The 12586-nt window shown below is 45.0% G+C and overlaps 1 protein-coding gene across 12 annotated transcripts in view; it reads left to right on the forward strand.

Annotated features, from left to right (window-relative positions):
* Positions 1 to 12586, forward strand: part of PRRC2B (proline rich coiled-coil 2B) — a 393423-nt gene that overhangs the window by 144202 nt on the left and 236635 nt on the right. For 11 of the 12 annotated variants that reach the window (XM_029612564.1, XM_029612560.1, XM_029612569.1 and 8 more), the window contains exon 11: positions 3161 to 3371. In XM_029612564.1, the coding sequence (XP_029468424.1) occupies positions 3161 to 3371 (211 nt within the window). The remainder of the gene's footprint in view (positions 1 to 3160; positions 3372 to 12586) is intronic. The other variant, XM_029612561.1, reaches the window with a different exon arrangement.

Consider the following 12586-nt stretch of genomic DNA (forward strand, 5'->3'; position numbering starts at 1 on the left):
GGAGATATTGGTATGCCGAGTGTAAGACCTGGACGGAGAATAGAGTTTCATGATAGCGTTTGTCCAGGGAGAGTGTAAAATGAAGACTAGAGAATGAACAATTAGTCCAAGTTTATATTTGATCCTGAATGATATAGGAGGCCAGTGTAATTGTTTTAGTATGGGTGTAATGTGTTCATGGCTGGATATATTAGTTAATAGACGGCATGACTTGTAGAGGACGTATTATATATTTAGGAATACTAATAGCAAGTGAATTACAGTAGTCCATACTTGAAAAAAGAAGTGTTTGTAGAATGGTTCGAAAATCGTTATGTTCCAAAAATGGTTTTACGTGGCGGAGCAATTGTATATCGTCGGCATATAGTCTATAGTGAATGTTGAAATTTACTAATATGCGGCAGAGGGAGGTTAGATATATGTTGAATAGTACCGTCGATAGGGCGGAGCTCTGAGGGACTCTGGCTGTAATAGATTTCCATGAGGACTTGTAAGCTGAGAAAGCAATGTCTGTGTCGGAGGCAAAGCAGGCCGAGTGGCTGGAGGCCGTGGTTTCTTATGGAGCAGATGCAATGTATGATCTCATCAGAACTTCGAGTAGAAATATGATGTCAGCGGTCTCGGCCCGACAGCTCCTTTGATTAAGGAACTGGTCTTTATGCTCCAAGTCTCAGGAGTGTTACCTTTTAAAGGGAAAACTGCTTTTTGGAGAGGACTTAGAGGAGCTCATAAAACAGCTGGGAGAGAATAAAGGGCATAGTTTGCCGGATGATAAGCCGAAAGGTGAAAAAGGATCCTTTCTTATGTGGCCTTGCTTTAGGATGAATAGGTGGTTTTGGCAGAATAGGACTTCGGGGGAGCCCAGAGACAAGGCAATGGGAGGCAGCAGTCCTTTCGAGGTCGAAAGCCGAACAGAGATGGTTCCGGCCAGGGTGCTGGTGGAGCGAAGTCTGCCCAATGAAGTGAGGTCAGTCCACTCCTCAGTGCCGGCTGAAGGGGGTTGGTTGACTCTTTTTTTTTTTTTTTTTTACGAGGATCAGGAAAATTTCTCACTAGGGAATGCATGTGCAGATTGCAGAGGCAGGTTCTCAGTTTGTTAGAGATAGCGGTTCCCAGGTTTTGGGATTACCTGCAGGTTCTTCGATCCTATCCTTGGCAGGACCCATACTTTGGAACACCATGCCCACAGAGTTGAGACTACAAAGCAACAACAAAACCTTTAGAAAAAATCTAAAAACCTGGCTTTTTAAACTAGCTTACCAAAAAGAGAAAGGAGAATAGTACTCAAGGGAAGCAGGTACAAACAAACAATTGAACAACAAACACATAACCAAAATCAATATGTGTGTAATTTTTAATCAGATTAAGTTTCATTCTTTTAAAGCTCAGCAAAAGGGTAAAAGTACAGTGATAAAGGTAATCTAGTAACCTAAACTGTTACAATGTGAATTGGACATGACTCATTCCACTTACCAATTAATATTATTTGCAAACTATGTTACCGATCCTTAAATGGCACCTATGTAACTTAAGATACGTTAGCTTCATTTTTATGTGCCTTAATGTAAACCGTTGTGACAGTTCCCACCAAACGACGGCATAGAAAAATGGTAAATAAATAAATAAATGTCTTCCACAATGGAGTTGGTTCCTTTGGCGTTTGTTCATATGAAGCCTCTGCAGCAGGCGTTGCTTTCCCAGTGGAATCTGTTGTCAGAACAATTTCATCTTCCGCTTCCTCTTACGGAGATAGCCAGGTCCAGTCTCTCATGGTGGCTTAGTTGGGACCAGTTAGTCCATGGAGTGGACTTGGAGGTTCTGAATTGGATAGTACAGATGGGGAGCTGTATGCCAGACTCAGTCGGTGCAGGATCAGTGGTCGGTGGAAGAGGCATCATGGTCTATCAAATCTGTTAGAGATGAGAGCGGTGTGGTTCGCGTTGCATGCCTTTCTACCTCTTGCGCGGATGTCCAGTAAGGATTTTATTGGACAGTGCGACAACGGTTGGCTTACATCAATTGACAGGGTGGTACCAAGAGTTGGGCGGTGGCTTAGGAAACCCAGGAGTTAATTTGCTGGGCAGAGTAGCATCTGGAATTATTGGCAGCATCTCACATAGCCGGGATAGACAATGTGCAGTTGGATTTTCTGTTGTCAGCAGCTGGATCCCGGGGAGTGGGAGTTGTCGGAGGAAGCAATTTTCTTTTTTCCTCCTCTGTGGTTTCAAAAAAGGAGCAGAAAATGGCAGAGACTCAAGGAAGAGTAGAGAAAGATAAATGAAAGATATCCAGAGAGGTATCGGGCCTCAAAGGAAGAAAAAGTGGGATTGAGGTGGAAGAAGGGGTTGAAACTTGCATGAGTGAGAGAGCAGCAGACCAACACCACCACCACAGCCTACTATGCAAGGTACTATTTATGGGAAAAAGGATAACCTCCCTGATAAGAGAATAGCCACCAAATCAGAGTCCTCAGGGGAAAGCAATGTCTCAGACAAGGCAAAGAGATGAAAACGTATGAGAGAGAAAAAGGTCATGAATATGGAAACAGTGGGCATTCCACAAGGAGCACAAGAAAGGAAGAGAAGTGGGAGGGAGAACAAAAATAGTAATAAGATTGGATGGGGTAATGGTTTGATATGCACCAATGGGATGAGAGTTGCCTTGGAGGGCCAGGATTGGGATTGATATTCTCAGCTTAGAGTAGAAGGAGGAGCAAGAGAATACGTAGAAGAAAGAGAGGTGTGATGACAGTGACAAGGATGAGATGCTGTCAGGGAGATTGGAGATGACTGGATGAGAGGAAGAAAACTTTGAAGTTCAAGAGCAGTGGACAATGCAGATGACAGAATAGCATCTGAAATAAAGAATGTAAGGAATGGTGAACTTGGACTTGATATCAGTAGTGGCTTGTCGCAGTGAATAAGATTAGGGAGAATTAGCATCATGAAGAGAAAAATATAGTGGAGCCATAGGAAATAGAGAGGCCAGTTGGTCGGGGAACGCAGGGTGGGAGCAGTTTAGACTTGAGGTGGGTTGTGGTGACTTCTGAAATCGACCACTGAGGCAGCTGGGAGAAGTATGTCCTAGTGATGATGTGTTTATCAGTATATTTTTTTTCAGGGAATAAGATTGTGTTGTGCTCTTAAGAGTTATCAGACAGCATTTTGCTTGCCAGGAACGGCTGGGATTGCCGAAGGCCAAGACAGCTCTCCCTAAGCTCAGCAGACAGTCTGGATGCCAGGCACACCCCAGAGGAAGGGAGGATCTGGGGGGACCAAACAGGCCAACCCTGGGCATTGCGCAAAGTACAGGAACAACCACAGCAACTTTCCAGGAAGCCAAACAGCCGGGCAGCTGTTGCTGACCATCAGGTATGCTCAAGCAGGATAACGTATAAAAAAAAAAAAAAAGTATGACATCAAGTTGTTTCTGCTATGTATGAACAGGATTGATTTCATTACTGCATTAATGAGTGTGTTCATCTGTAACATAGTTTGAATAGAATTCAGCAGGCTGTGGGATATGAAAGCTATGAAACAGCCAACAGTTGTTTAAAAATAAAAATGAAATGGGCCTTGAAAATCCTTCACTTGATTAGTTGATTGAATAAGGCTTTAGATTCCATTAACAGTTCAGTTTTAAAATAAAGCTATGCCTAGTGCATACTGTAATATTTTAAAGGTTACACATGACAGTGACAGCCGATAATATCCTATATCAATTAAAATGCTACTGCTTGATATTCTTTAAGCAGATCCTTGGCATTTTTCCTGATCCTTGCAAAGACAGCAGTGCCAACTAGAGAGTCACAAATTACCTCACACTGTATGGATCTTATTGGCTTGTAATACTTATGTTACCAGTGATGTCGTAGTGATGTAGGTGCACAAGGCCCAATTGCAGGCATGACACAAGAAGATGTTATTTTCCCCTGCACTCAGGCAGGCCAATCCACACCAGTGAGTTATGCAATCTTTGGAGATGGAGTAAAGCTGACTAGCTGACGTCACGGACATACAGCCCTGCTCCGAAATCAGCCTGCCAGTGTTTTCTGTCTCCAGCAGATGATGGTCATGAATCTCCCTACTGGTGACTGCCTGTCAAAAATAAATAAATAAATAAATAAATTATGGGAGAAGATAGAAGATTTGGAAAACAGTTTGTGCTCCAGAGGTGACACCCAGTTTGGTCCCTCCCTTACTTGAGCATTTTTTTTTCAGTGTTCCCTGTACTTTATTAAATTTCTTAACATTTTCCAATGAAATAAGAATATTGTGAATTACATCAACATAAAGTAGGCTATCTTATTATATAAGTAAAAGAAAAAACAAACATAATATCACCAAATACAGTCCACATTATGGGAAGCACAATCATTAAACAATTCTGGTCGCCACATCTCAAAAAAGATATAGTTGTGATGGAGAAGGTACAGAGAAGGGCAACCAAAATGATAAAGGGGATGGAACAGCTTCCCTATGAGGAAAGGCTGAAGAGATTAGGGCTGTTTAGCTTGGAGAAGAGACGGCTGAGGGGGGATATGATAGAGGTCTTTAAGATCATGAGAGGTCTTGAACGAGTAGATGTGACTCTGTTATTTTCACTTTCGAATAATAGAAGGACTAGGAGGCATTCCATGAAGTTAGCAAGTAGCACATTTAAGACTAATCGGAGAAAATTATTTTTCACTCAACGCCCAATAAAGCTCTGGAATTTGTTGCCAGAAGATGTGGTTAGTGCAGTTAGTGTAGCTGGGTTCAAAAAAGGTTTGGATAAGTTCTTGGAGGAGAAGTCCATTAATGGCTATTAATCAATTTTACTTAGGGAATAGCCACTGCTATTAATTGCATCAGTAGCATGGGATCTTCTTAGTGTTTGGGTAATTGCCAGGTTCTTGTGGCCTGGTTTTGGCCTCTGTTGGAAACAGGATGCTGGGCTTGATGGACCCTTGGTCTGACCCAGCATGGCAATTTCTTATGTTCTTATGTTCTTAATATTCAAGAAAATATCCAACTGATAATTCAGGAGATATATAGTATTTTTCCAAACTAACTATCCAACTTGGAAGCTGCTATAACCCTATCCACCTTTATCTAGAAGGAACGTTTCCAGATGACCAGGGTCTGAGAAAACAAATGTATTCTTTTGAAATGTGATCACACACTTGCAGGGATATTTGAGGAAGAAAGTAGCCCTTACGGTCAATACTCTCTGCCTCATTGAAAGAAACTGTTTCCTTCTAAGTTGTGTACTCCTGGAAACATGTGGGAACATTTGCACTTGGAAGTCGCTACAAACATTTGCTAGACACTATCGTCTGGATGTGGGCGATTCGAGCTCCTCATCATTTGGTGAAATTGTCTACAAGTAGGACTCACCAGTTCCCACCCTGACTAGGAAGCTTTGGTACATCCTAGGAGTCTGGACTGATCTGGGAACGTGCAGGGAAAGGAAAATTGGTTCTTACCTGCTAATTTTCGTTCCTGTAGTCTGTTGAGGAGGAGATTCGTCCGTGCATTCAGGCTTTTTTTATTTAAAGCAGAAAATATTTTTCATGTTTTGTAATCTTTTTAGAAGTTGAGATGTTTTTCGATTTGTCTGCCATGCTTGTGGTTCGCTGAGTGTCTGGAAGCTCAAGCAGTGAGTATAATGTCGGATAATGCAACAATTGATGCCTACATCAGTTATCAAGGCGGAATCAGATGCTGGCAGGCATCGATGGAAGTAGATGCGCTCATGATGTGGGCAGAACGACATCTTCCGGACATGTGATGGTGAAGCCGAACGACGGTATATAAAACCAACAAAATAAAATAAATAAATATCCACCTCCCACATTGTCGGGAAGGACAATGTGCAGGCTGAATTCCTCAGCAGGCAAGACTTTGACCTAGGAAAGTGGGAATTGGCAAACTAAGCTTTTCACCTCATAGTGGCATGCTGGGGTTGCCTGTATCTGAATTTGCTGGTGACCTCCTGCAACGCGAAAGTACTATAGTTCTTCAGTCGCAGAAGGGATTTGAGGGTGCTAGGTATCTGCTCTTGTTCAGGTCTGGCCATTGAGCAGGGTGTTGTATACCTTCCCACTATGGCCAGTGATAGGCAGGATCATTCGAAAGATTGTGAGTCAGTCTGTAGCTGTTCTGGTAGCTCTGGATTGGCCTTGGAGGCTTAGTTATGCCAATTTTTAGAGACCTCTGGTGGCCAGTCCTCTGACTGCCTCTCAGGATGGATCTATTGCATGAGGGGCCCATCCTGCACTACAGTCTGGGTCAAGAAGGCTCGGTTGCTGAAGCATGGTTTTTCTTTAATGGTGATTTCCACTTTGCTTTGGGCCAGGAAAGTTTCTACATCTCTAGCTTACGTTAGTGTTTGGAGAGTGTTAGAGAGCTGGTGTGAGGAGAGAGGTTCTTGTCCTCTCAAAGCTGAAATTTCTCTGATCTTGGAATTTTACAGGAGGTTTGCTTAAAGGTTTGGCCCTTAACACTTCGAAGGAGCAGGTATCAGCTCTCACTTTGTATAGGGGGCGAGTCAATGGGGGAGCAATGTCTTCCCATCCTGATGTGTCCGGGTTTTTGAAGGGAGTCAAGCATCTATGTCATCCCTTGTGTCTACCGGTGCCTCTTTGGGACCTTAATCTGGTCTTGAGTTTTTTTGACGAGTCCCACTTTTTGGCCACTGTGTGGTCTCTTTGCAGCTGCTTACCTTGAAAACAGTTTTTTCTTGTGGCAATCTGTTCAGCACAACTGGTGTCCGAGCTGCAAGTTCTTTTTTACCATGAGCCGTTCCTAAGAATGACTCTGGGGCGGTTCAGCTTTACATGGCACCTTCCTTTTTGCTAAAGGTGGTTTTGGACTTTCATTTAAATCGGACTATTTCCCTGCTCACACTGGACAGAGATAGAGATGAGCTTGATTATTGTTTGTTGCATGCCTTGGATGTCAGGCGACATCTTGTGCGGTATTTGAAGGTTACTATCTATTTCAGGAATTCTGATCATCTGTTTGTGCTCCATGGTGGAAATAAACAGGGTGAACCTGCAGTGCAGGCAACTATTGCCCCTTGGGTAAAAGAAGTCATCACAGCTGCCTGTGTGGATGCAGATGTCCCATTGCCTAGACAGGTTAGGGCACATTCCACTAGGGTCAGGCAGTATCCAAGGCGAGCTTTGGTTGTTATCTCCTGTCGAGATTTGCTGAGCAGCAACATGGTCCTCCTTACACACTTTCTCCAAGCATTACCATTTAGAGTTTGGGCTCAGGAGGACACTGCCTTCACTCGTGCAGTGTTGACGGAACCGAGGGCAGCCTCCCACCCTTTTCAGGAGTAGCTTTGGTACATCCCACTGGTGTGGATTGGCCTGCCTGAGTGCAGAGGAAGGAGAAATTACTACCTATCTGATTATTTCCTCTAAAGTAGGCAGGCCAATCCACAACCTGCCCTGGTCTGCCTACTTGCTTTTTCTTCATCTCTTAGGTGGGGCGGCAAAGAGTGTTATTTCTTTTAATTTATTTGATAACTGCAACGTGCCTTAACCAGCTCATGTGATTAGTGCATGTTAATTCCTTTAACTGAGCTCAGTCTTCCCAGTTGGTTGGAATCATGAGTGGTTGATTGTTAGTGGTCATGTTGAAGTTTAATCAGTTTGTCCACAGTTTGAAGGTGCAGGCGGGCTGATGTTGAGGCAGGGCTATATGTCCATGACGTCAGCAAATCAGCTTTACTCCATCTCTATCTGCTGGTAGAAGTGCATAACCCACTGAGATATTGGCCTGCCTTCCTTAGAGGAAAGAAAATTATCAGGTAAGTAGTAATTTCTTCATTCTTGTTCTCCTACGTTTTTTGGTTTTTGATCCTAAGTAGCTTTCTGATGATGGACAAGTATTCTTTTTTTTTTTTTTTTAATTCTTTATTTATTCAAATTTCTCATTTTATAACAGGAAATAAATCATATCTATAACATATGCTGTTATTTCATAAACATTTCAACATCAGTCATAATCATCCATTATCCATACAGCATAGACTAGAATTAATTTTTACAAAAATTTCAATAGTTACCATTTAAGATAAACTTGAAGGGAGAGGCAAGTGTAAACTCAGAAAAGAATTTAAGGAGAACAACAATTATTAATTTTAAAGGGCATTAACATAGCATATTACTCCAGCTACTACATTTATTTACCCATTACACATTGGTCGGAATTGGGGAGGAAGTAGTTGGTGACCTGGCTTCCACAAATTTCTTAAACTGTTCAAACTGAAAGAAAATATAAACTTCGTTGCCTTTTTTTAAGATACATTTACATGGGTAACGTAAAACATAAGAAAACCCCAAATCAATAGCTTTCTGTCTAAAAGAAAGAAATTCTCTCCTCCTAATTTGAGTGGCCTGAGCCACATCTGGAAACAATTTCACTGGCTGACCATAGAAATTCAAGGGAAACTTCCTAAAATAAGATTTCATGATTAAATTAACATCTTGCTTATAAATAAAAGATGCTAAGAGAGTACCCCTCTCTATAATATCCAAACTTGAATTCTCAAGGAAGCTAGTCAGATTAGCGGGAATATTTACCTGGTTAATTTCTACAGCCGAGATTCTCCTATTAATAAAGTGACAGGAATTTATTGACGGCAATTGATCAGATGAAAAAGAGAGAACCTCGTTTAGAAATCTTTTTAAAGTAGTAAATGGGATTTCTCCCGCTATCTTGGGAAAATTTAAAATCCTAATATTTAAATGTTTTGCACTATTTTCCATAGCTTCCAATCTCCTAATGCAAGATATTTGTTCTCTTATAATTGTCCCATTTATTTCTTGAATCGTTTTTATCTTATCTTCTGTCACGCCAATTCTAGTAGACATCTGTGTAATCTGTTCTTTAACTTCTACTTTCCCTTGGAAATTTTGAGCAACAGAGTCCATTTTTTTCTCTAATCTATTCATGGAGGTTCCGAGTCCCACCATGACCTCCCAAAGACTTTCCAATGTTATAGTCTGCGGTTTTTGAAAACTAACCGCAGACTCACCTCCAGTTTCTGCTGTAATCTGGGCTCGATCCCCCGCAGACAGACTCTCTCCCTCCTCCACTCCGATTATCTGCAGCCCAGTCTCACCTCCTTTCTCGCCGAACTCCTCTCCTTCCACGGTGTTTTGGGAGGTTGCAGCGTGCTCCTCAGCCGAAGCTTCTCCCCCCCTCCTGCCCCGACGCTTTCGCCGCGTCATCGGTATGCGCCGGGCTCAGTTCGGCGTCGGCATCACGCTGTACTGGGGGTTGACGTTGTTCAGGGCTCAAGGACACCTCCTCCAGGAGAGCTCCATGCTCTTTCACATGGGCTCTCAGCGGATTCTTCGGTTCCTCGATTAACTGAAGCAGACAGGAACCGGGCTATTTCCAGCTGAGTCATGGGTGGTAAGGTTTCGGTGGGATAAATCCTCACCTTACCCTTTCTTTTAGCAGGCATATTGAATTTCAGGAAAAAACAAATTTCAGCATGGAGCTCGAGCGTTCCTGCCTCCTGCTATGCCGCCATCTTGCCGTTCTGTGCCCTTGATGGACAAGTATTCTGTAGCATTTATGCTTCAGTTTTGTGCTTTGCTTTTACTAGACAGGCAGACGCCGCAGAAGGGGAGATGTTAGTTCCTGTTCATACCTCAGATCAGTCCAGATGCATGGATTTTGCCTCTACCAGCAGATGGAGACAGAGAAGAAAAGCTTTACTGACACTGCTACTTAACCTAGAGTGCCACCTGCAGTCCCTCAGTATTTCTCTGTCTCCAGCAGATGGTTGAGGTTTAAAACCTGCAGTTGGACTGACTCAGAGAAATGGCTCTCGGGTGTTTAGGCTCTGTGCTGGGGCTATCCCCTTGGTAGAGCTGGGCTAAGCAGGGGATCGGTGGCCCTTGGTATGCTTCTCCCCTGAGAGGGCTGAAATCCAGTGGTGCGGGTTCCCTTATGCTTCACTCCCCTCCCTGCTTTGCTATGTTCCCTGTGGTGGCTCCTGAAAATTACTAACAAGGACGTATTTTCTTTTCCATTGATTAAAAACAAAAGAAAAGAAAAGATGAGTGGTGATAGTATTGATCGTCAACTGGAACAGGGGAGTGTGGAGGCAGCCTCCCCCATGGAGCAGGTGAATTGTAGGCTGTGTGTTGGCCACAGAGTCAAAAATTACTTTACACTGTGTTGGCTTGTACTACCTATATACTACCAGTGATGTCATAGTGACGTAGAAGCACAGGGCCCAATTGTGGGCATGACTTATGATATAGAGTGATGAAGAGGCAGTGAAACACTTTTTGACGTGTCACACAAGAAGTTATTATTCTTGTTCTAAGTTTTTTGATTTTTGATCATAAGTAGCTTTATAATTACTAATAAGTATTCTATAGCATTTATTCTTCAGTTTTGTATTTTGATTTTGCTAGACAGGCAGATGCTGCAGAAGGGGAGATGTTAGTTAGAAGTGCTGTACAAGCTGAAAAGGTACCAGGCCACAGTATTTTAGAGCAGCAGTTCTCAACTGGTGTGTCACAACACACCAGTATGTTGCCAAGCACATGTAGGTGTGTCACCACACTTCCTGTTCCCCTACTGATCCAGCTGTTCCCCTTTACCCCAGTGAGATGCAAACTCTTCTTCCTCCCAGCCTTGAAATGCTGATAGCCCGGGCAGAACACGGTAGGATAGCTGAAGTCAGTGACACTAGCAGCATGGTCTCCTCTTCCTGCGCCAGGAAGAGGAAGCGGAGTGCAGCTGCTGCATGCAGGAAGAAGAGTCCATGGTAATTTACAAATGTGAGAGCTAGATGACATATGGAGGAAAATATTTGAGGGGGCTATGCTGATGGCCCGTATTGCGGCCTACTAGCTATACATGACCCAATAAGACTGCAGCCTAAGGAAGCAGGTCCAGGAGTTTGCGGAGGGCCTTCCCCAGCAACAGCAGGAGTCTCTTGCAGCCATTGCCACGCTGGGGCTTGAGGCGGGTAGACATGAGGTCAGATCTACCTATGACATTTTTTAGACCGCAGCCTGCCTAAGAGTCGTTGGCTCCAGATGGCTGGCTTGGCTCTGGGCCTCTGGTCTCCGACCAAATGCCAGTTCCCCTTGCGGTTGATCCCCCAGTCGGTGGCAGGCTTCTTTGCTTCGCCCGCTTTTGGGAAGTGATCACTTTGACCACTGGGTCCTCTCAATTGTCCATCAGCTCTAGCACCTGAGCTTTGGCAGGCTCCCAGAGACTGCTCCCCCATGTCCATCGTGGGGTATGCCCCATCAGGTCATCCTTCAATTGGAACTTTCCGCCCTTCTAGCGGCGGACGCGGTAGAACCAGTTCCCTGTGAGCAGTGGGGCCACGGCTTCTACTCGAGGTACTTCCTCATTTCAAAGAGGAATGGCGGCTTGTGCCCCATCCTCGACCTCAGGGCGTTAAACCGATTTCTCGTAAGAGAAAAATGCAAAATGGTCTCTTTGGGCATGCTGATCCCGCTCCTCCGAAGAGGAGACTGGCTCTGCTCCCTCAACTTAAAGGAGGCTTACGCCCATATTGCAATTGCCCCAACCACAGGAAGTACCTCCGCTTGCTTGTGGGGACGGCACATTTTCAGTACAAAGTACTGCCCTTTGGGCTGGCTTCAGCCCCTTGCGTCTTCACGAAATGCTTGGTGGTGGTGGCTGCCTACCTCAGTCATTGCTCGGTCCACATCTTTCCGTACCTGGATGATTGGCTGATCTGGAGCGACTCGCATTCCGGGGCACTGAATGCACTGGCCTTGACAGTTCACACCTTACAGACTTTGGGATTCGTTATCAACTTCCCGAAGTCACAACTCAATCCGTCTCCATGGCTGGACTTTATCGGCGCCAGGTTGGATAAGGCACAAGCAAAAGCTTTTCTGCCCAGGGATCGAGCAGTCACCCTCTCCTCGCTGGCCACCCTTGTTCACAACAGAAAGAAGGTGCCGGCCCGTCTGCTGCTCCGCCTGCTGGGCCATGTGGCGGCCTCGGTCCACGTGACCCCCTTGGCCCGCCCCACATTAGGGACCCACAGTGGGCCTTGCTGTTCCAGTGGTGGCAGGCATCCCAGAATCTGGAGGTGTCTGTGACGGTCACGGACCCTCTTCGCCTCTCCCTGACCTGGTGGGATGCCCTGCCCAATCTGGAAATCGGGCTCCATTTCAGCCCGCGCCACCCCAGATGACCCTCACCACGATGCCTCACCTCAGGGGTGGGGGGCCCACACGGATGGCCTGCATACCCAAGGCCTTTGGACTGTGGCTGAGATCCGCTGCTAGATAAACTTCCTGGAGCTGGGGGCGATCTGGTACACCTTGTGGGCCTTCCAGGACCGGCTGTCCTCAAAGGTCATCCTCATCAGAACGGACAACCAGGTGGTGATGTGGTACATCAACAAGCAGGGCGGCACGGGCTCCTTCCCTCTCTGCCAGGAAACAATACAGGTCTGGGATCGGGCCCTTTCTAGAGGGATGTATCTACGGGCCACCTACCTGCCGGGTCACCTGAAACATACTGGAGGACCGCCTCAGCCCGTCCTTTCAGCCACAGAGTGGTCCCTGAACCTG

This window comes from Rhinatrema bivittatum, chromosome 8 (genome assembly GCF_901001135.1).
Source record: "Rhinatrema bivittatum chromosome 8, aRhiBiv1.1, whole genome shotgun sequence".
Lineage (NCBI taxonomy): Eukaryota > Metazoa > Chordata > Amphibia > Gymnophiona > Rhinatrematidae > Rhinatrema > Rhinatrema bivittatum.